Raw genomic sequence first — 24,664 nt, forward strand, 5'->3', positions numbered from 1 at the left:
TGGTTGGTTCCAGAACGTGTTGCTCTAAGAAGCCATCTCAAAAACATTCTATGAACTCCAGGCTACTACTGCCAATCTGATTTTTCCAGTTTATGTTAGGAAATAGAGATAGTTGTTAGAAATAAGCTATATCTTTAAGTTTAATTTATATTTTTTTCTATTTGTGGATTAAAAGGTGAAACCTGGGATCTAGTTTCATTGTTGAGTGAAGACAGCAGGTCTAAAGCTCTGTTTGTATACCTGCATTCCTAATGAGAATTTTACACTGTTGAAAAGAAGTTGAAGCAAACACAAGAGTAGAAAAAAACTGTGCTGTTGCCTAGCAACAGGTGTTCAGAGAGAGAGGCCCCACCAACCCACACAGAGAGACAGAAGAAAAGCAGCAGTTTGAGTTCAGTTGAAAGCAGCTGCCAGAAAGAGACTGGGTAGCAGATAGCAAGTCCCAAACTGAAGTTGAAGCCAAAACTCAAGAGAAGCTGTACAGGAGAGGAAAATGCAGAATTGGGTTACAGGAACTAAGGAGAAAGTCCCAAGAAGACCTTCTAGTCAAAGGAAGGACAGGTAAGTGAACTGTTAACTGAAATTAAGAGTGAGGAGCAGAGGAAAGCTCCTAGCTTTAAGCTTAGAGAGATGAGAGCTGCAGAAAGCACAAAGTGATACAGGCTTGTAAGAAGTCAGAAGGCCGAATGTGGCTGCTGAAGGTCTGTACCTCTTTGCTATGGGCATATGAAGCAGTGGTGTAATGTTGATGGCTGAGTCGGTGAGAGAGAGTGCGTAGAAGAAAGCTTGAATGCATTTGGTGACCCAGGGAAGAGGAACATCAGAAGGGAGTGTTCAAAACCCTGGAGGTGGACCCTTGCGGCAGGCGTCTGAGAGAAGGCGTTGGTTTGGGAGAAGATTCCAAAGCGAGTTCTTCAAGAGTGGAGATTGGAAACCCTCGAGAGACGGAGTTCAGTAAGGCCAGTTGGCTCATGGTGTGACAATCATCTGAGGGAAGTTGAGGAGAGATCCATAGCATCTGTTTGGGGTGGCATCTGCCACTTTGTTTCAGAGTGTGGTGTGTCTGACCACAGGTTGCCTGTTGGTTGCATGGAATACATATTTAATGTGAACATTAGAGTATAAGATAGCTTTTGAGACTTGTGTTATCCTTACAAATCTGCATTTATCTGTAAAGGTATAGTCCATTAGTTGAACCTCAGATTCAGGAGGAACAATGCAGATTCCGCCCTGGCCGTGGAACAGCTCTTTGCCCTCTCATGGATATTTGAGGGAGTTTGCTAATCCGGCAGACCTTTGTTTTGTAGACCTGGAGAAGGAATGCCACCATGCTCCTTGGGATATTTTGTGGGAGGTGCTGTGGGAATATGAGGTGCCGGTGCTGCTTCTGCATGCTATCAGGTCTCTCTATTCGTAGAGCGAGAGTTGTGCTCACATTGGTGAAGCGGCAGCTGAGTTTTAGGACGAAGCTCTTGGTGTCCCCATCCTCGCCTATTGTCATGAACTGTGGGTAATGCCCAAAAGGATAAGATTGTGGGTACAAGCAGCGAAAATGAGGTTTCTCCGCAGGGTTGCTGGGCATACTCTGCGGGTCAGCGTGAGGATTTCAGCAATCCGGGAGAGCCTCGGAGTAGAGTCGCTGCTCCTCCGGATCGAGGGGCCAGTTGAGGTGATTCAGGCGCCTGGTAAGGATGCCCCCAGTAGGCTCCCGCTGGAGCTGCACTAGGTACAGCCCTCTGGGCAGAGACCTCAAGGCCAACCCAGGACACATTGGAGGGATACATCTTTCGGCTGGCCTGGGAACACCTGGGAATCCCCCAGGAGGAGCTGGAATCTGCGGCTTAGGAAAGAGAAGTCTGGTCAGCCCTGCCACTGTGACCCTCACCAGGAGAAACGGTGTAAGAATGGATGGATGGATAGTATAGTTGTGAGTAATGTAATGTAGTTTATCTTTTCTTGTTTAATAAATGTTTTATTCTTTTGTTAAAAGCTCATAAGCTGACTCCTGTGACTCTGTTCAATAGCCACTCTCCACGTTTCTAAGCAAAAAAATAAAAAAGTTAGGATCTATCAAGCTAGGTTCCACCTTGGTATCAGGCTTGCCCAGTGGTAACATTAGCTGGGATCATAACAATATGTAGATTAAAATCACCCATGACTATTACCATCCCTTTATCACAAGTACCCAATATTATTTCTTGAATACTTTGTCCTACATTGTGGTTACTGTTAGGGGGCCTGTAGACCACTCACACTAGTTACTTCTTTCCTCTACTATACCTCATCTCTACACAAACCAATTCCACATCCTGATCTCCTGAACCGAGGTCATCTCTAGCTACTGCACCAAAGCCACCTTTGATTAACAGTGCTAACCCTTCATGTTTACCTAGCTTCCTATTCTTCTTGAATGTCATATACTCAACATTCAGCACCCAATCCTTGTCATCCTGCAGCCATGTCTTGGTAATGGCTATTAGATCATTTTTATTGACTTCAATGTGCGCTATCAATTCATTTACTTTGTTATGAATGCTACACACATTCAGACACAGAGTTTTAGTTTTGTCCTTTCGTCATCTTTGTAACCTCTAGTCTTAACTGTTGATGCATTCTTCAGTTTTTTCTCTTTCCCTACTTGCCATTCTCTGACCCTCATTTCCCATATCACCTTTTTGCTCTCCTGTTTTGACTCTACCCCATGATTTGCAACATCTACCCAAGCTTGATCCCTCCTCGTTTAGCTTAAAGCCCTCTCTACTTCCTTAGTTATGCGGCTCGCTAGAACACGGTCCCAGCACGGTTCAGGTGCAGGCCGTCCCAATGTTACAGCCCCCACTTTCCCCAGTACTGATGCCAGTGCCACCTGAACCGGAACCCACTTCTCCCACACCAGTCTTTGAGCCACGCATTCATCTCTCTAATCTTACTTGCCCTATGCCAAGAAATAGCTCTATCTCTTCTGATTTAAACAAACATGGGTTACCTTTATTGAACTACCATTTCTTTAGGTATTTTGGAAATCTCTAAAGCTCAGCATTTTAATTACTTTACCTTTCTAACTGGTAACCTCTGAAGGCAACATGGCCCCAACCTTTTAAGTGTAATAAGCTCCCAAACCTGCTTTAATCGCATTTATCCCATTTTCTTCAGTTAAACTTTATTTCCAAAAACCAAAAGCTACACTCTAAAACACGACTAGATATTTGCAACAGTTGCACCAAGAATGTAGTACTATGTATCTGTTTTCTTTTCAAGATCACAACAGTGTCAAAAATGTGACAAGTCAGGTTGCCATCTAAAATATGTTTTCTAAACTAAAAACATACGCCCTCTATATGTTATTCAAACAGGATAATTTCTTAAAACAGAATATGGATTAGAGTTTAATTACTTGGGCTGAAAGAATACTGCTCAAAATTAGATTATGAAAGAATATATATTAACTTCTTGTAAATAACCATAATCAATTTCCCTAGCAACCATTATTTTAGATTTTTAAAATCTACTTCAGCTTCATGAAAATGGCACGGCATTGCTCATTATCTATGACTCAATTTAAAATAAAAATGAAAAGATTGGAAGACTCTTGAGTACATCAAGTATGACATCCCTGCAAAGGATGATAGCAGATCCACCACCACATTTGCAAAATCCCCACATCCCCCAAAGGCAGGAGCAATTCTAAATACAAATTATCTGCATGCTAACTTAAAGCACCTTACTTTCTGCAAAGTTCAAGGGTCTGGGTGACTCCTCTTGAAGGCTGCCAAACAACTGGGCTTAAAACAATAAAGAACTACAACAATGGAAAAATACACTCCACAGCTTATACACAGTTGACTATGTGAGCTATTGGGGGTGAGGAAGGGGCAGACTGGGGCGTATGCGAGGAGGAATTTGAGAAAACAGGAGTTGGGTCTCATGGATGCGATCAGCTTTGAGAGGGAACTGCAAAGAAATAGAAATCCTTGACTAGTGGGTCAGAGATAGAAAGAAACTATGTGCATGATCACAATGTTGGAAACAAAGAAATTGAGCATAACTGAAGTTGGTAACTCAGGTGAAGGAATCAAATCTGCATCGTTCCACTTGTGATATAATACTCCAGCTGTGCCAAAAGGTTTAGCTATGGGTACCTGCATGGTACATACCGCAGAACATTGCTTGTTCCAGTACTACTCAGGCCCCCTCCCACAGTTCTTTTTGCGGTACATCGATGACTGTTTTGGTGCCACTTCATGCTCTCGTCTGGACCTGCAAAAATGTATCAGTTTTGCTTCCAATTTCCACCTCTCCAACACCTTCACATGGTCCATCTCCAACACTTCCTTTCCGTTCCTTGACCTCTCTGTCTCAATTTCTGGTGATAGACTGTCCACCAATATTCATCAAGCCCACCGACTCCCACAGCTATCTCGACTACAGCTCCTCACACCCTGCTTCCTGTAAGGACTCCATCCCATTCTCTCAGTTCCTTCAACTCCGTCGCATCTGTTCTGACGATGCCACTTTCCAAAACGGCGCTTCTGACATGTCTTCCTTCTTCCTTAACCAAGGTTTCCCACCCATTGTGGTCGACAGGGACCTCAACCGTGTCCGACCCATCTCTCACGCATCCGCCCTCACACCTTCCTCTCCCTCCCAGAACCATGATAGGGTCCCCCTTGTCCTCACTTTTCACCCCACCAGCCTCCGCGTTCAAAGGGTCATCCTCTGCCATTTCCACCAACAGCAGCAAGATGTCACCACCAAACACTTCTTCCCATCTCCCCCACCCCCCCTCCTACCCCCTCAACCCCCCGTCGGCATTCCGTAGGGTTCGTTCCCTCCGGGACACCCTGGTCCACTCCTCCATCACCCCCAGCACCTCAACCCCCTCCCACGGCACCTTCCCATGCAATCACAGAAGGTGCAACACCTGCCCCTTTACCTTCTCCCTCCTCACCACATGTAGGTCCTTGGTCTGCTGCAATGTTCCAGTGAAGCCCAACACAAATTGGAGGAACAGCACCTCATCTTCTGATTAGGCACTTTACAGCCTTCCAGACTTAACATCGAGTTCAACAACTTCAGACTATGAACTCTCTCCTCCATCCTCACTCCTTTCTTATGCCCTTTTTTCAATATTCATTATTTTTTTTTATTTTTATCCACTTAATTTTATTTATTTTCATTTTTATTCATCGTTTTATCCCCACCTTTTATCCTATTTTCAATATCTTTTCCCCACCACAGTCCGCTCCCCCCACCCACCCACAGTAGGGCCATCTGTCAACTTGTTCATGTTGTTCTTTCCAGAGTGTTTACCCTTGTCCTGCTGTTATCACGTTCTGCTTTCTACCTTAATGCCACCATCAGCATCTCCTTCAGCCAGTATCACTACCATTAACACCCCTTTGACCTTTTGTTCATGACATCTTTGTCAATCTCTCCTTTGCCTCCAACTATCACTAGCTTTCTATCCAGCTTCACCTGCTCCACCCCCGTTAAACACTATAAATTTCATCACATTTTTACTTCTCTTTAACTCTGAAGAAGGGTCATACGGACTCGAAACTTTGTCTTTCTTTCCATAGATGCTGTTAGACCGGCTGAGTGTTTCCAGCATGTTCTGTTTTTGTTCCTTGTCCATGTACAGCAGGACCAGGCTTGAGCCGATATATGGCTGGAACGTTACTTGTCAGTTAAGTGCCAGGCAATGACCATCTCCAACAAGAGGGAATCTAAACATCTCCCCTTGACATTCAATGACATTACCATCGCTGAATCCCCCACAATAAACATCCTGATGGGGGGCTGCCATTGACCAGAAACTCAACTGGACTAGCCATATAAATACTGTGGCTACAACAGCAGGTCAGAGGCCAGGAATCCTGTGACGAGTAACTCACCTCCTGACTCCCCAAAGCCTGTCCACCATCTACAAGGCATAAGTCAGGAGTGTGATGGAATACTTTCCACTTGCCTGGATGAGTGCAGCTCCAACTACACTCAAGTAGCTTAACATCCAGGACAAAGCAGCCCGCTTGATTGGCATCCCATCCACCACCTTCAGCATACACTCCCTCCAAAGTGGCAGCAGTGTGTAGCACCTACAAGATGCACTGCAGCAACTCACCAAGGGTCCTTCGACAGGCATCCTCCAAACCCACAACTTTTATCACCTAGGTCAAATGCAGCAGGTGCTTGGGAACATCACCACTATCTGCAAGTTCCCTTCCAAGCCACACATCATCCTGGCTTGGAACTATATCGCTGATCCTTCACTGTCGCTAGGTCCAACTCTCTTCCGAACAGCACTTTGGGTGTTCCTACAACACATGGACTGCAGCGGTTGAAGATGGCTGCTCACACCATCTTCTCAAGGGCAATTAGGGGTGGGCAATAAATGCTGGCCTAGCCAGTGATGCCCGCATTCCATGAACAATTTTTTTTAAAGTATTGGCGAAACTTAAGGGGCCAAAGTCTGACAAATCCCTTGGACCTGATGCCATACACCCTAGAGTTCTAAAAGAGATGGCTCCAGAGTTAGTGGATGTGCTGGCTATGATTTTCCAAAATTCCTTAGATTCGGGAATGGTTCCATTGGATTGGAAGTTGGCAAATGTTACACTACTTTTCAAGAAAGGAGGGGGAGAGAAAACAGTGAACTACAGGCAAGTTAACAGAGTATCAGTTGTTGGGTAAAAGGTGAAAACTATTATTAAGGAAGTCTTAACAATGCACTTAGAAATGCAGAGTATGATTTGAACAAGTCACAATGGCTTTACTAAAGGGAAATCCTGTTTGACAAAGAGTTTTTTGAGAATGTAGCTACAAGGGTAGATAAAGGGGACCCAGTAGATGTAGTATGTCTGGATTTCCAAAAGGCATTTGATAAGGTGCCACACAAAAGGTTATAGACAAAATCAGGGTTCATGGAATTGGGGTGACATTTTAGCATGGATAACGGATTAATTAATGAATAGAAAGCAGAGAGTGGGCATAAATGGGGCTTTTCCAAGCTGGTAGGTAGTGAATAGTGGAATACCGCAGGGATCAGTGCTGGGGCCTCAGCTATTTACCATCGATATTAATGACTTAGATGAAGAGATAGAATGTATCGAAGTTTGCTGATGATACCAAGCTAGGTGGGACAGTTAGCTGTGGGGAGGTCACAGAGGGTCTGCAAAGCGATACAGACAAGTGGGCAACAAGACAGCAGATGGAGTATAATGTAGGGAAGAGCATTTAGAAATGCATAATATAACCAAGCAGAGTCAGCATGACTTCATAAAGGGGAAATCATTAGATTTCTTTGAGGAGGTAACAAGCAGGATAGATAAAGGGGAACCAGAAGATGGTAATACATTTGAATTTCCAAATGGCGTTCGATAAGGCACCACACATAAGGCTACTTAATAAGATAAGAGCCAATGGTGTTGGAGGCAGTATATTAGCATGGATAGAGGATTGACTAACTAATAGAAGACAGAGAGTTGGGATAAGGAGGATATTTTCAGGATGGCAACCTTTAACGAGTGGAATGCCATAGGGATCAGTGCTGGGGCCACAATTATTTACAATATATATTAATGACGTGGGTGAAGGAAATGAATGTGCTATCGCCAAGTTTGCGGATGACACAAAAATAGGTAGAAAGGCCAGTGGTGAGAATGACACAAAGAATCTACAGAGGGATATAGACAGGTTAAGTGAGTGGGCAAAAACTTGGCAAATGGGATATAATGTGGGAAAATGTGAGGTTATGCACTTTGACAGGAAGAAGAGGAACTGATTGCTGTTTAAATGGAGAGAGACTGCAGAAAGCTGCAGCACAAAGGGATTTGGGGGTCCTCGTGCATGAATTCCAAAAAGCTAGCATACAAGTTCAGCAGGTAATAGGGAAGGCAAATAGAATGTTGGCCTTTATTTCAAAGGGAATGGAGTAGAAAAATATCGAAGTCTTGCTAAAACTATAAAGGCACCAGTTAGACCACACCTAGAATACTGTGAACAGTTCTGGTCCCCTTATCTAAGGAAAGATACACTGGCATTGGAGGTAGTCCAGAGAAGGTTCACTAGGTTGGTCCCGGGTATGGAGGGATTTTCTTATGAGGAGAGGTTTAGCAAGTTGGACCTGTACTCATTGGAGTTTAGAAGAATGAGAGGTGACCTTATTGAAACATATAAGATTCTTAGGGGGCTTGACAGGGTGGATGCAGAGAGGCTGTTGCCCCTTGTGGGAGAGTCTACAACCAGAAGGCATAATCTCAGGGTAAGGGGTCGCACATTTAAGACAGAGATGAGAGGGAATTTCTTCTCTCAGAGGGTGGCAAATCTGTGGAATTCCAAACCACAAAGAGCTGTAGAGGCTGGGTCGTTAAGTATATTCAAGGTTGAGATAGACAGATTTTTAATCAGTAAGGCAATCAAGGGCTATGGGGAAAAGGCAGGAAAGTGGAGTTGAGGATTTTCAGGTCAGCCATGATCTCATTGAATGGTGCAGCAGACTCAATGGGCCGAATGGCCTACTTCTGCTCCTACGTTTTATGGTCTAATGCAAGTGTGAAGTTATTCATTTTGGTTGTAAGGATAGAAAAACAGAATATTTTTGAAAGGTGTGAAACGTTGTAAGTGTTGATGTTCAAAGAGACTTGGGTGTGCTGGTACAAGGAACGTAGCAAGTTAGCATGCAGGTGCAGCAAGTGATTAGGAAGGAAAATGGCATGTTGGCCTTTACTGCCAGAGGACTGGAGTACAAGAATGAAAAGTCTTGCTGCAAATATACAGGACTTTGGTGAGACACCATCTGGAATACTGTGTGCAGTTTTGGTCTCCACATTCAAGGGGGGGTATACTTGCATCAGAGGCAGTACAGCAAAGGTTCACTAGATTGGTCCCTTGAATGAGGGGGTTATCCTGTAATGAGAGGCTAAGTGATTTGGGATTATATTCTCCAGAGTTTAGCAGAATGAGAGGCGATCTTAATGAAACCTACAAAATTCCAAAGGGGCTTGATAGGGTAGACACAAAGAGGTTGTTTCCGCTGGTTGAGGGGTGTAAAATACAGGGGTACAGCCTCGGGATAAGGGGCCAATCATTTAGAACTGAGATGAGGAGAAATTCCTTCACTCAAAGGGTTGTGAACCTTCACAATTCTCTAACCCAGAGAATGCTCCATCGTTGAATACATTTAAGGCTGGGATGGAGAGATTTTTGATTTCCCTGGACGCAGGCATTTAGGGAGTGGGAAATAAGATTTGAAACCCAAGATTAGACATGATCATTTCAATGGCAGAGCATACTTGATAAGCAGGTCTGCTCTTGCTCCTATTTCTTGTTGTCATGAAGCTATTAATGCATATATTTTGGAAAATATTTTTCCTTTAAAATAGAGGTTTAGTCTGTGGGTGTGTCTTAATTGGATTAAAGCCAGCTAGTCTGAGTGCTTTGATGGGTACCATTTTTGATATGGAAGAGATTGTGTGCATTTGCATTTTTTGAATAGAGCATTCAAGAAGTGGGGTGAAAACTTGACATCTATCTAGCAGATACCAAGCCATATGTTTATATTACTAATAAAATTGGTACTATGAAAGGGGTTTCATTGTTAAAAGGTGAAGTTCAAAGAGGCTGATGAGACAATGTGAATTTGAATTCAATCAGTGGTGGAAATGTTTCAATTAGTTTAATGTAAAGCCTTGAGAGCTGGTGGTCAGATTCCTGAATTTAGAGTCACATCTCAAACATAAACATAGAAAATAGGAGCAGGAGTAGGCCATTCGGCCCTTCGAGCCTGCTCCGCCATTCATTATGATCATAGCTGATCATCCAACTCAGCAGCCGGCTCCTGCTTTCTCCCCATATCCTTTGATCCCTTTTGCCCCATGAGCTATATCTAACTCCTTCTTGAAAGCATACAATGTTTTGATCTCAACTACTTTCTGTGGTAGTGAATTCCATAGGCTCACCACTCTTTGGGTGAAGAAATTTCTCCTCACCTCAGTCCTAAATGGTCTACCCCATATCCTCAGACTGTGTCCCTTGGTTCTGGACTTCCCCCACCATCGGGAACATCCTTCCTGCATCTACCCCGTCTAGTCCTGTTAGAGTTTTATAGGTTTCTATGAGATCCCCTTCATTCTTCTGCACTTCAATGAATATAATCCTAATCGACTCAGTCTCTCCTCATATGTCAGTCCTGCCATCCCAGGAATCAGCCTGGTAAACCTTCGCTGCACTCCCTCTATAGCAAGAACATCCTTCCTCAGAGAAGGAGACCAAAACTGTACACAATATTCCAGGTGTGGTCTCTCCAAGGCCCTATATAATTGCAACAAGGCATCCCTGCTCTTGTACTTGAATCCTCTCACTATGAAGGCCAACATACCATTTGCCTTCTTTACCGCCTGCTGCACTTACATGCTTACCTTCAGCAACTAGCGTACGAGGACACCCAGGTCTCGTTGCACATTCCCCTCTCTCAATTTATAGCATTTCAGATAATAATCTGCCTTCCTGATTTTGCTACCAAAATGGATAACCTCACATTTATCCACATTATACTGCATCTGCATGCATTTGCCCACTCACTCAGCTTGTCCAAATCACACCGAAGAATCTCTGCATTCTCCTCACAGCTCACCCTCCCACCCAGCTTTGTGTCATCTGCAAATTTGGAGATATTACATTTAATTCCTTCAACTAAATCATAGGGACCTACATTTGTCTTCACCAATCTTTTTCTCTTCACGTACCTATAGAAACTTTTACAGTCGGTTTTTATGTTCCACACAAGCTTACTCTCGTACTCTATTTTCCCCTTCTTAATCAATCCCTTGGTCCTCCTTTGCTGAATTCTAAACTGCTCCCAATCCTGTTGTTTTGGTCTTCCCAATCCTGTTGTTTTGGTCTGTTTTTTTTTATCCAATTTGTATGCCTCCTCCTAGGATCTAATATTATCTCTAATTTCCCTTGTAAGCCATGGTTTGGCCACTTTTCCTGTTTTATTTTTGTGCCAGACAGAGATAAACAACTATTGTAGTTCACCCATGCGCTCTTTGAACGTTTGCCATTGCCTATCCACCGTCATCCCTTTAAGTAACATTTCCCAATCCATCATAGCCAACTCGCGTCTCATACCATCGTAGTTTCCTTTATTAAGGTTCAGGACCCTAGTCTCAGAATCAACTACATCACTCTCCATCTTGATGAAGAATTCTATCATATTATGGTCGCTCACCCCCAAGGGGCCTCGCACAACTAGATTGCCAATTATTCCTTTCTCATTTCACAATACCCAGTTTAGGATGGCCTGATCTCTAGTTGACTCTAGTAACGCTTAAAATTATAGGTTATGACAGTTGCTTAAAGTTTCCCTCTGGGATTTTTAAAATAACTCCTCTTTATCAACTGCATTGGTCATAACATTGTGTTCTTGTGTTCTAAAATGCAACAGATATAAATCAAAATCTATTCTCTACTTCCTCATATTTGCAAATTATTGCACGCCCAAGGTTATAAGCCTTTAAAAATACAAAAAGTGGGCACTGTAATTTAGATATCGATTTAATTTATATACAACAGAAAATCTCAGTCGGATTGCCACTCCGCTCGTTACTTACCCTGAAATGCAGCTAACCTTTCAACTCAAACTGGGTGAAAAAGGTGCAGTGCAGCAGGGTTCCTGAGGCCTTGTGTCGAGGGCAGCTGAATTAAAGGTAAGGAAGCCATGCCCCCTTTTTTATGGCACTAGCTGCCGTAAAGCAGGAAGGTTTAAAGGTCCAGCCACACTGAGAAGCCAGGGAGAAGGGATAAGTGTATAAGGGATGAAGGTAAGAGGTGGTTTCGGAGGGGTGCAGTAGGGAGGGGGTGGGTCAGGTGATCATTGTGGTGGGATGTAGTTGGCAGGGTTGGGAAGTGCATTCAGGGGGCTGGGGAAGACAGTCAGAGGGTGTGAGTGAGGGCAGTCGAGGATGTCCCATGGGAGGTCGGGGTAGGTCAATACTATAGTTACCCAGGAATTACAAGTGGTTTTAATTATTCTAACTTTTCAATCAGAACCATCTGAAGTTCGCGATTTAAATCAAAGTTTCAGATGGTTCCCAGTGCAGGGCAATTGCACAATATAAGTTTCAACTTCTCGGCAATTGACTTGCAATTCTTACGTGAGGATTTCAGGCAGGAGTCCCCCAGGGCATCTTTGGGGAACCGCCCACCTCGCCTCCTGCTCCCACCTCCCACCTCGGAGCTCGGAAATTATGGGCCATTATGTAGCATGCATGCTTCTCATCTCAAGTCAAATTGATAAAGCTTCAAAGCAACATAGGGCATTATGGCAAGCTATAAACCCAAAAAGCAAATCTCCAATGGGAAATGCTTGAAAATATATACGCCACACCAGATTTCAAATTTAGTTTGAGTGCAACTTCTTAAATTGCATTATATAGATTATTTGCTCTATAAACTTCTTTGTATACAATGTTTCAGCTGATGTGCTGCAAAGATTAATCAGAGTGATATTTTGAATAAATGAGCACTTTATGCTAATTGCACTGAACCCACCATAAGTTTAATTTCAAGATATACAAGATATACATTTATGTTATAGCACCGGATAATTTAGGCATCATGCAACCAGTGACTTAAAATGGCATATCACCAGTGCCACACAAGAGATGCAAAATCTTATCTTAGTAAAAGCAGAAAGTTTGACTGAACTATAGATAACTGAAGCATGTATATTAAAGAACTTTTCAATTAAAATCTCACCAAAGCTCTCAGGATCTTCATCCCACATAGACAGCTCCTCTGGAGTCAGAAGGAAATAATGAGATACCAATCTTCTACAGATTTCAGTTAAAGTTGAATAGTTGAAGAAATATATTTTTATCTTATGTGCTTCCAAAGTTTCAGGCTTGCTATCTAAAATGAAATTAAAAAATGACAGATCAGTTACAAAATCTTATAGCTACAAATAATTTTCTATTTCGTCAATGTTCTCAACAGTATAATACATTGTGCCCACATTCACAGCCAGTTTTTGGTTTTACTTAAATCAAAGGTACTTCAACACAGCTGAGATAAAATCTGAAGGCACACAATCTGCAACATTTTAACAAACTTATGGAAGCAAGTTAGTTGCCCACTGCCTCGGTTGAAGAATTAAGCAGAAAAACTGATGTGTTTATTGGACCTCAGTGGACAAGGCATGCCTCAGCTGAAAGAAAGTGTCTAAATAGAATAATTCTTTAGGTTGTGGGTGTCACCAGCCATCCACAGAAACCCTCGAGGAGTGATGCACCCTCTTCTCGAGCTGCTATTTGTCAATTGCTTATCTGATTACTAATGATAAAAGTGTAAACACAGAAATCAGTTTTACATTTAAGATAAAGTAATCTTTCTAACTGTCCAGACTATGAAATACAGCCGGGCACAGCCATGGTCATAGAACTCTTCTCCACATTTAGGTACTAAAGATTATCCTGACAATTTAAATAACTGCTTTGAAAGCAAATGCACACTGTAGAAGATAACAGGCTACAGAACATTGTTCCCATAAGAGTCCCGCAGTATCAGAAATTATTTTAACATCTTTGGTCTTCATACCTACAACCTCAATTAACCCACTGCAAATACACGGTTTGCCTACAGCAAATGGATCTGATGAATAGGATTTTCCAAATAAGTGAATATGTTCTGGGACATAGTGAAGTATCTCGTGTAAGAAAATTTATTTTTGAGACAAGCTTGGGAGCGAGTAAATTAATATTGGTAAGAAAATAGAAGATTTTTGAACAGTAGTTGGGAATTGAAACACAAGACTGAAGGGAAGGAAACATCGAGTAATAGGGAGGATAAATGAAGTAATGTGGATGTGATAGTGCATATTTTTAAGGGATTGACGAAATGAGGAGTACACACATAGTGGGAAACTTAAATTTTAAGTTTATGAGTAATTGGAGAAAAAGAGGATCTTCAGAAAAATACAATGGCAGACGTAAAAGAAAAACAGGAGTGGGGAAAAGGAATTTGCAAACTAAGGTAAAGACAGCAGAGAATAAAACTTTCAAATGAAAGGCAGCAAAGAACAGGTCCTAAAATGAAAAAAATGATCCTGGCGAACAAGCCTTCAAAAATAAAAGAAACAAATGTTTTGTCTGTTTGAGGGGTAGATGGCATAGTGGTAATATCATTGGGCTAGCAATCCAGAGGCTCAGGCTAATGTTCAGGGCACATGGTTCAAAGCCCACCATGGCAGCTGATGGAATTTAAATACAATTAATAAAAATCTGGAATATATAAAGCTAGTCTCAGTAAATGGTGACCATGATAGGCCATCAATAATTGTTGTAAAAACCAACCTCGTTCACGCATGTCCTCCAGGGAAGGGGAAATCTGCCAGTAAGCCTTCTCTGAACTGCTTCTAACAACATTTACATCTTTAAATGAGACAAGTACTGTACATAATACTCCAGATGTGGTCCCACCAATGTCCTTACAATTGAAGCATAACCTTCCTACTTTTGTAATCAATTCCCCTCACAAGAAATAACAACATTCTATTAGCTTTCCTAATTACCTACTCTACCTGCCTACTAACCTTTTGTGACTCATGCACTAGGACACCCAGGTCCCTCTGAATCTCAGAGCGCTGGAATTTCTCACCATTTCGATAATAAGTTTCTTTTTTATTCTTCCTGCCAAAATGAATGATTTCACATTTGCCCACTTTTATGGCACAGCTGATGGTAAATGCTGAGTTATTCAAATCCCAAAGGGAAACTTGAAACAACTGTCACAATGTGTTTTGCAATTTGTATAAATTTCAAGAGGCACGCCTTGAATTAAGTAGTAATAGGGGGAGGCAATAGCGTAGTCGTATTGTCGCTGTACTAGTAATCCAGGGTATTGCTCTGGCAATCCAGGTTCGGATCCCACCACGGCAGATGTGAAATTTGAATTCAATAAAAATCTGGAATTAAAAGTCTAATGATGATCAGGAAACCATTGTCGATTTTTGTAAAAACCCATATAGTTCACTAATGCCCTTTAGGGAAGGAAATCTGTCGTCGTTACCTGGTCTGGCCTACATGCGCATCAAACCGCTACAAAGTCGCAAAAAAGGAATGAAACCAGGCGGGCCACCCGGCATCGACCAAGGCAACCGCAGCCCTATCGGCCCTGCTAAGTCCTCCTTACTGACATCTGGGGGCCAGAGCCAAAATTGGGAGAGCTGTCTCACAGATTAGTCAAGCAACAGCATGACATAGTCATCCCCACGGAATCACATCTTACGGGAAATGTCCCGGGCACCGCCATCACCTGCCCCACTGGCAAGACTGACCCAGCAGAGGTGGCGGCACAGTGGTATACAGTCAGGAGGGAGTTGCCCTGGGAGTCCTCAAAGTTAACTGCGGACCCCATGAAGTCTCATGGCATCAGCTCAAACATGGGCAAGGAAACCTCCTGCTGATTACTACGTACCGCCCTCCCTCAGCTGATGAATCAGCGCTGCTCCATGTTGAACACCACTTGGAGGAAGCACTGAGCGCGGCAACAGCGCAGAATGTACTCTGGATGGGAGGCTTCAATGACCATCTCCAAATGTGGCTTGGTAGCACCACTACTGACTGAGCTGGCCGAGTCCTAAATGACATAGCTGCCAGGCTGGGTCTGCTGCAGGTGGTGAGGGAACCAACAAGAAAGAAAATCATACTTGACCTCATCCTCACCAACCTGCCTGCCGCAGATGCATCTGTCCATGACAGTACCAGTAAGATTAACCACCGTACTGTCATTTGGAGATGAAATCCCACCTTCACATTCAGGATACCCTCCATCAGGTTGTGTGGCACTGCCTCCATGCATCCCTGAGGTGCTGTGGGCCATCAGCAGCAGCAGAATTGTACTCAAACACAATCTGTAACCTCATGGCCAGGCATATCCCCCACCCTACCATTAAATCAAGCCAGGGGATCAACCTTGGTTCAATGAAGAGTACAGGAGGACATGCCAGGAGCAGTACCAGGCATACCTAAAAATGAATTGTCAACCTGGTGAAGCTATAACATAGGACTACTGGCATGCCAAACAGCATAAGCAACAAGTGATAGACAGAGTTAAGAGATCCCACAACCAACGGATCAGATGCATGCTCTGCAGTCCTGCCACATCCAATTGTAAATGGTGGTGGACAATTAAACAACTCACTGGAGGAGGATGATCCACAAATATCCTATCCTCAATGATGGAGGAGCCCAGCACATCAGTACAAAAGCATTTGCTACAATCTTCAGCCAGAAGTGCCGAGTGGATGGTCCATCTCAGCCTCCTTTGGAGGTCCCCAGTAGCACACATGCCAGTGTTCAGCCAATTTGATTCACTCCACTTGATATTAAGAAATGGCTGAAGGCGCTGATAAATACAAAATCTATGGGCTCTGAAAATATTCCGACAATAGTACTGAAGACTTGTGCTCCAGAACTTGCTCCACCCCTAGCCAAGCTGTTCCAGTACAGCTACAACACTGGCCTCTACCCGGCTATGCGGAATATTGCCTGTACACAAAAAGCAGTACAAATCTAAACCAGCCAATTACCGCCCCATCAGTCTACTCTCCATCAACAGTAAAGTAATGGAAGGAGTCATCAACAGTGTTATCAAGCAATATCCTGCTCATTGAAGCCCAATTTGGGTTCCGCCAGGGCCACTCAGCTCCTGAACTCATTAGAGTCTTGGTTCAAACATGGACAAAAGAGCTGAACTCCCGAGGTGAAGTGAGAGTGACTGCCCTTGACATCGAGGCTGCATTTGACCAAATGTGGCATCAAGGAGCCCTAGCAAAACTGGAGACAATGGGAATCAGAGGGAAAACTCTCCACTGCTTGGAGTCATACCTAGCACTAAGAAAGGTGGTTGTGGTTGTTGGAGGTCAGTCATCTCAGCTCCAGGACTTCACTACAGGAGTTCCTCAAGGTAGTGTCTTAGGCCCAACCATCTTCAGCTGCCTAATCAATGACCTTCTTTCCATCAAAGGTCAGAAGTGGGGATGTCCGCTGATGGTTGCACAATGTTCAGCGCCATCCAGGCTTGGGCTGACAAGTGGCAAGTAATATTCGTGCCACACAAGTGTCAAGCAATGACCATCTCCGACAAGAGAGAATCCAACCAACGCCCTTTGGTGTTCAGTGGTATTACCACCACTGAATCCCTCACTATCAACATCCTGGGGGGGGTTATCATTGACTAAAAACTGAATTGGGCTAGCCAAATAAATACTGTGGCTACAAGAGCAGGTCAGAGGCTAGGAATCGTGCGACAAGCAACCGCCCTACTGACTTCCCAAAGCCTGTCCACCATCTACAAGGCACAAGTCAGGAGTGTGATGAAATACTTCCCTCTTGCCTGGATGAGTGCAGCTCCCACAACACAAGAAGCTTGACAACGTCCAGGACAAAGCAGCTTGCTCGATTGACACAATATCCACAAACGTTCACTCCCTCCTCCACCGATGCACCGTAGCGGCAAGATGCACTGCAGAAGTTCAACAAGGCTCCTTCGACAACATATTCCAAACGCACGGCCACTGCCATCTAGATGGGCAAGGGCAGCAGATAGATGGGAATACCACCATCTGACGTTCCCCTCAAAGTCACTCACCATCCTGACTTGGAAATATATCGCAGCTCCTTCACTGTTGCTGGGTCAAAATCTTGGAACTCCCTTCCTAACAGCACTTGTGGGTGTACCTACACCATATGGACTGCAAGGGTTCAAGAAGGCAGCTCACCACCACCCTCTCTAGGGCAACTAGGGATGGGCAATAAATGCTGGCCTAGCCAACGAAGCCCACATCCCATGAATGAATTAAAAAAAATTTAAAAACATGACCAGCATTTCTTATAGGTTTTCACAAAACTAGATTAAACATCTATTCACAAGAAAAATGATTAAGCAAACACATATGTCTATAAATTACTATCATAACTTCTAAATCCCCTAATTAATTTACTTCCCAGTTACACTTTCGTTAAGGCAACAGAAAGACACACAGATTTTAAAAGGCCCAGGCAAGTTGACACACAATACCCTGAACCAGTCGAATTCAAAAGTCAGTTTTCTTAACTTTCATTCTTTGAAGGCAGCAGCTTAAGGCATAGATGCTGAAGGCTTTTCACACATGTTAGGTCTTAAAATGCCTACCCTTACACACAGCCTCGCTCCTTTATACATATTTTCCTCTTTGAATATTGTTTCAATATGTCTTTTGACTTTACCTTTCTAATAATAAAAATCTCTCACATTTCTAAGCTTTACCAGTAACCTTTGGGAAAAATAAACACACTATTTCTGAACTTCACCTGGCTCGGTGACACATTTCACCCCCTCTTTTGAAAACAATCTAGTCTGGTTTATTTAAAAATGCAAGTGTTCCCTTGACATGTTTACCTACTTAACATTTCAAATCTAGCTCATCATCTACCACATCAAAGCCATCAGACCAGCTTCCTTCAATCCAATTAAGGCTCTCTCACACACAATATAGACATAGATACCACTATTTTACAATAAATGCCAATAACATTGAGAATTATTATATCTTCCTGACATCATATTATACTCTATTTGCCAGATCTGTGTCCACTCACTTAACCTACCTATGGCACTTTGTAGCTTCCTTACGACCTCTTCACAATTTACTTTCCTACCTATCTTTATGTCGTCAGCAAATTTAGCAACCATTCCTTCGGTCCCTTCTTCCAAGTCATTTATATAAATTGTAAAAAGTTGAGGCCCAGGCACTGAGCCCATCACTTGTCACATCCTGCCAACCAGAAAAAGACCCATTTACGCCAACTCTGTGCTACCAGTTAGCTAGTCAATCTTCTTTGGCTATGGGCCTAGTGCTGCAAAATGGGATTTGAATAGTCAGGTACTTGTTTGACCAGGACAGACTCGTTGGGCCGAAGGGCCTTTCTCTGTGCTGTAGACCTCTATGACTCCATGCCAATATGGTACCCCCTACACTATGAGCTTTCATTTTCCACAATAGCCTTTGATGTGGCGCTTTCTCAAATGCCTTCTGGAAAGCTAAGTGCTGTACATCCACTTGTTCCCCTTTATCAACAGCACATGTGACTCAAAACAAAAGAACAAATAACAAAGAAAAGTACAGCACAGGAACAGGACCTTCGGCCCTCCAAGTCTGCGCCGATCATATTGCCTGTCAAACTAAAACATCTTGCACTTCCGGGGTCCGTATCCCTCTATTCCTATCCTATTCATGTATTTGTAAAGCTGCCTCTTAAACACCACTATCGTACCTGCTTCCACCACCTCCTCTGGCAGCGAATTCCAGACACTCACTACACTCTGCATAAAAAACTTGCCCCGTACATCTCCTCTAAAGTTTTCTCCTCTCATCTTAAATCTATGTCCCCTAGTAACTGACTCTTGCACCCTGGGAAAAAGCTTCTGACTATCTACTCTGTCCATGCCACTCATAATTTTGTAAACTTCTATCAAGTCGCCCCTCAATCTCTGTCGCTCTAGTGAGAACAATCCGAGTTTCTCTAACCTCTCCTCACAGCTAGTAACCTCCAGACCAGGCAGCATCCTGGTAAACCTCCTCTGCACCCTCTCCAACGCCTCCATATCCTTCTGGTAATGTGGCGACCAGAATTGCACGCAATATTCCAAGTGTGGCCTAACCAAGGTTCTACAGTTGTAGCATGACTTCCCAGCTTTTATACTCAATACCCCTGCCGACGAAGGCAAGCATGCCATATGCCTTCCTGACTGCCTTATCCACCTGCGTTGCCACTTTCAGTGACCTGTGGACCTGTACACCCAGATCCCCCTGCCCATCAATGCACTTAAGGGTTCTGCCATTTACTGTATAATTCCTGCCTGTATTAGACCTTCCAAAATGCATTACCTCGCATTTGTCCGGATTAAACTCCATCTGCCATTTCTCCGCCCAAGTCTCCAAACGATCTATATCCTGTTGTATCCTTTGACAATCCTTTTCACTCTCTGCAACTCCTCCAACCTTAGTGTCGTCTGCAAACTTACTAATTAGCCCAGTTACATTTTTCTCCAAATCATTTACGTATACTACAAACAGCAAAGGTCCCAGCACTGATCCCTGCGGAACACCACTAGTCACAGCTCTCAATTCAGAAAAGCACCCTTCCACTGCTACCCTCTGTCTTCTATGACCAAGCCAATTCTGTATCCATCTTGCCAGCTCACCTCTGATCCCGTGCGACTTTACCTTCTGTACCAGTCTGCCATGAGGGACCTTGTCAAAATCCATGTAGATAACATCCACTGCCCTTCCATCGTCGATCATCTTTGTCACTTCCTCGAAAAACTCGATCAAGTTAGTGAGACACGACCTCCCCTTCACAAAACCATGCTGCCTCTCACTAATACGCCCCTTTGCTTCCAAATGGTAGTAAATCCTTGTCATGAAGAATCTTCTCCAATAATTTCCCTACCACTAACGTAAGGCTCACCGGCCTGAAATTTCCTGGATTATCCCTGCTACCCTTCTTAAACAACATCGGCCATTCTCCAGTCCACTGGGACCTCACCTGTAGCCAGTGAGGATACAAAGATTTCTGTCAAGGCCCCAGCAATCTCCTCCCTTGCCTCCCTCAGTACTCTGAGGTAGATCCCATCTGGCCCTGGGGACTTATCCACCTTAATATTCTTCAAGACGCCTAACACCTCCTCTTTTTTGATCTCAACATGATCCAGGCTATGTACACACTCTTCCCTAGACAAATCGACCGCTAAGTCCTTCTCTTTGGTGAATACTGATGAGAAGTACTCATTTAGTATCTCTCCCATTTCTTCTGGCTCCACACACAGATTCCCACCTCTGTCCTTGAGTGGGCCTACTCTTTCCCTGGCTACCCTCTTGCTTTTCACATATGTATAAAAGGCCTTGGGATTTTCCTTAATCCTGGTTGCCAATGACTTTTCATGGCCCTTTTTAGCCCTCCTGACTCCTTGCATAAGTTTCTTCCTACTTTCTTTACATTCTCCATGGGCTTCATCTGTTCCCAGCCTTCTAGCCCTTATGGATGCATCCCTTTTCTTTTTGACTAATGTCACAATATCCTTCGTTATCCAAGGTTCCTGAAACTTGCCATGCTTATCCTTCATCCTAGCAGGAACATGCCGGTCCTGAATTCTTATCAACTGACATTTGAAAGCCCCCCACATGTCAGTTGTTGATTTGCCCTCAAACATCCGCCTCCAGTCTAGACTCCTCAGTTCCTGCCTTATAATGTTATAATTGGCCTTCCCCTAATTAAGCACCTTAATCCGAGGACTCCTGTTATCCTTATCCACCAGTACCTTGAAACTTACTGAATTATGATCACTTTTCCCAAAATGCTCCCCTGCTGAAACTTCGACCACCTGGCCGGGTTCATTCCCTAATACCAGGTCCAGTGTTGCCCCTTCCCTAGTTGGACTATCTACATATTGTCTCAGGAAGCCCTCCTGGATGCACCTTACAAATTCTGCACCATCCAAACCCCTAGCACTAAGTGATTCCCAGTCAATATAGGGAAAGTTAAAATCATCCACCACAACAACCCTATTGCTTTTACATCTTTCTAAAATCTGCCTACATAACTGTTCCTCAATCGCACTCCTTCAAAGAACTCCAATAAATTGGTTAAACATGATTTCCATTTTACAAACCAGGCTGACTCTGCCTGATTGCCTTGAATTATTTTTTAGTGCCCTGCTATAACATCTTTAATCATAGTTTCTAACATTTCTCCTCCAACAGGTATTAGGCTAACTGGCCTGATGTTTCCTGCTTGTTGTCTCCTTCCCTTTTTGAATAAAGGAGTTACATTTGCTATTTTCCAAACTAACCTTCCCCGAATCTAGGGATTTCTGGAAAATTAAAACCGATGCATCAACTATCTCACTAGCCACTTCTTTCAACACCTTAGGGTAAAGTCCATCTGAGCCTGTGGATTTGTCAGCTCGCAGCTCCAACAATTTGCTTCATACCACTTCCCTGGTGATTGCAATTCTCCCCGACTTCCTCCCTCCCTTCCATTTCCTGATTTACAGCTATTTCCGGGAGGTTACTTATGTCTTCTATAGTGAAGACTGAAGCAAAATACCTGGTGAATTCATCCGCCATCTCCCTACTTTCCATTATCAATTCCCCAGACATACTTTCTATAGGGCCAATGCACACTTTGTTAGCTCTTTTCTTATTTAAATATCTATAGAAACTCTTACTATCCATCTTTATGTTACTAGCTCACTTTCTCTCATACTCTTAATTTTGCCCTCATTAATATTTTTGTCATCCTTTGCCGTTCTTTATCTTCTTTCCAATCTTTTGACCTGCCATCCATTTTTGCGTAATTACCATGCTTTTTCTCTAAGTTTGATACTGTCTTTAACTTTTTTAGTTAACCACAGATGATGGGCCCTCCCCATGGAATGTATCTATTCTGAAATATCTCTTTAAATGTCTGCCACTGAACCTCTATTGACCTATCCCTTAACATCATTTGCCAGTTCACTTTAGCTAGCTCCACTTTCATGCCCTCATAATTGCCCTTATTTAAGTTTAAAATACTAGTTTTGAACACACTCGTTTCTCCCTCAAAATTAATGTAAAACTCAATATCATGATCCCAGCTACCTAGAGCTGTCTTCACTATGAGGCTATCAATTAATCCTATCTCGTTGCACAAAACAAGGTCCAGTAGAGCCTGCTTTCTGGTTGGCTCCAGAACGTGCTGTCCTAAGAAACTCTTTCGAAAACATTCTATGTTACCTTTGCCCATCTGATTTTTTTCTGTCTATATTTAATTTAAAACCCATGATTACTGCTGTACCTTTCTGGAGAGTTCTCATTATCTCTTTTTTTTATACCCTGTCCTGTCATGTAGTCAAAATTAGGGGGCCTGTACACCACTCCTACAAGTGACTTCTTGCCTTCATCATTCCTCATCTCAACCCAAACCACTTCTACATCCTGGTTTCCTGAACTTAGGTCATCCCTCTCTAATGTACTAATACCATCATTAATTAACAGAGCCACCCCTCCACCTTTTCCTAGCTTCCTGTCCTTCCTAAATGTCACGTACCCTTCTATATTCAGGTCCCAATCTGTGTCATCCTGTAGCCATGTCTCCATAATGGGTATCAGATCATATTTATTTTTACTTGCACTAGTTTTGTTTCAAATATGATGTGCGTTTAGATACAGAGCCTTTAGTTTTGTTCTCTTTTTATTTTTGTAAAGTCTAGCCTTATCTGCTGATATACTGGCACAAGTCACTAACCTATGGGTGAATTGCTGAGAAATCCATGTGATGTGTCTTGGTCACAGTAGCAATTTAATGGGCAGCGTGGTGTGTTCGACCACAGGGCACTGGGGGCAGACAAGAAAGTGGAATTGAGATCAGATCAGCCATGGTCTTATCAAATGGCAGAGCAGGCTTGAGAGGCCAAATGGCCTACTCCTGCTCCTAATTCTTCCCTTGTGTTCTGAATCTATGCCATTTCTCATGGTAGTCATGACACACTACACAATGAAGGGTATCCTCAGTGTGAAAATAGAATGGTGTCTCCACTGTGCAGCAATCACACCTACCAATCATCTTACTGTCAATATTGTCATGGGCTGATATATATGTGACAGGTAAATTGTTGAGGGTGAATCAAATGGATTTTCCCCTCTTGTTGGTTTATTCACCACCTGCAACAGGCCCAGTCTGGTAGATATGTCCTTTAGATCTTGACCAGCTCGGTCAATAGTGGTGCTACCAAACCACTCTTGGTGGTGGACATAAAAGACCCCAAACATTTTGCATTCTGTGCCTTTGCTACCCTCAGTGCTTCTTCCAAGTGGTGCTCAACATGGAGGAGTACAGATTCATCAGCTGAGTGAGGGTGATAGGTTGTAATCAGTCAGAGATTCCTTGCCCCTGTTTGACCTGATGCCATGAGACTTCATGGGATCCAGAGTCAATGTTGAGAACTCCCAGGGCAACTCATCCCTGACTATATACCAGTGTGCCACCTCCACTGCTGGATCTGTCCTGCTGGTGGGACAGGGCATGCCCAGGGATGGTGATGGAGGAGTCTGGGACATGAGCTACAGGTATGATTCTGAGAGTAAGGCTATGTCAGCCTTTTGCTTGACTAGTCTGGGACAGTTCTCCCAATTTTGGCACAGGTCACGGACGTCTGAGTGAGTTGCTGAGAAATCCATGTGATGTGTCTTGGTCGCATTAGCCATTTAATGGACAGTGTTGTGTGTTCGACCACAGTTTGCCTTTTAATTCATATTTATCTCATGTTCATTCTGAATGTTAGGGTATACGATAGGTGTTGTAAATTGTTTTACTTTTCTGACTTTGCATCGTAAAGTTTATTTTCTTTGTTTAAAACTGTGGAATCTTGTGGCTTTATTCTCCTGGGTAACTGGGATTCAAAACTTTGCCTACTTTAAACAAAAAGCTACTGGACCCTAACCAGATCATAGCACTTCCTAATCACTTGCTGTACCTGCATACTGACTTATTGTGATTCATGGCCCATGACACCCAGATCCCTCTGTACTGTAGAGTTCTGCAGTCTCTCTCCATTTAAACATTTCTTCCTTCCAAAGTGGACAAGT

The 24,664-nt window shown here is 43.3% G+C and overlaps 1 protein-coding gene across 4 annotated transcripts in view; it reads right to left on the reverse strand.

Annotated features, from left to right (window-relative positions):
* ipo11 (importin 11) overlaps positions 1-24,664 on the reverse strand; it is a 712,707-nt gene that overhangs the window by 457,137 nt on the left and 230,906 nt on the right. For all 4 annotated transcript variants that reach the window (XM_078549030.1, XM_078549021.1, XM_078549038.1 and 1 more), the window contains one exon: positions 12,757-12,909. In XM_078549030.1, coding sequence (XP_078405156.1) covers positions 12,757-12,909 — 153 coding nt within the window. The remainder of the gene's footprint in view (positions 1-12,756; positions 12,910-24,664) is intronic.

This window comes from Cetorhinus maximus, chromosome 1 (assembly GCF_964194155.1).
Source record: "Cetorhinus maximus chromosome 1, sCetMax3.hap1.1, whole genome shotgun sequence".
NCBI classification, from domain to species: Eukaryota; Metazoa; Chordata; class Chondrichthyes; order Lamniformes; family Cetorhinidae; genus Cetorhinus; species Cetorhinus maximus.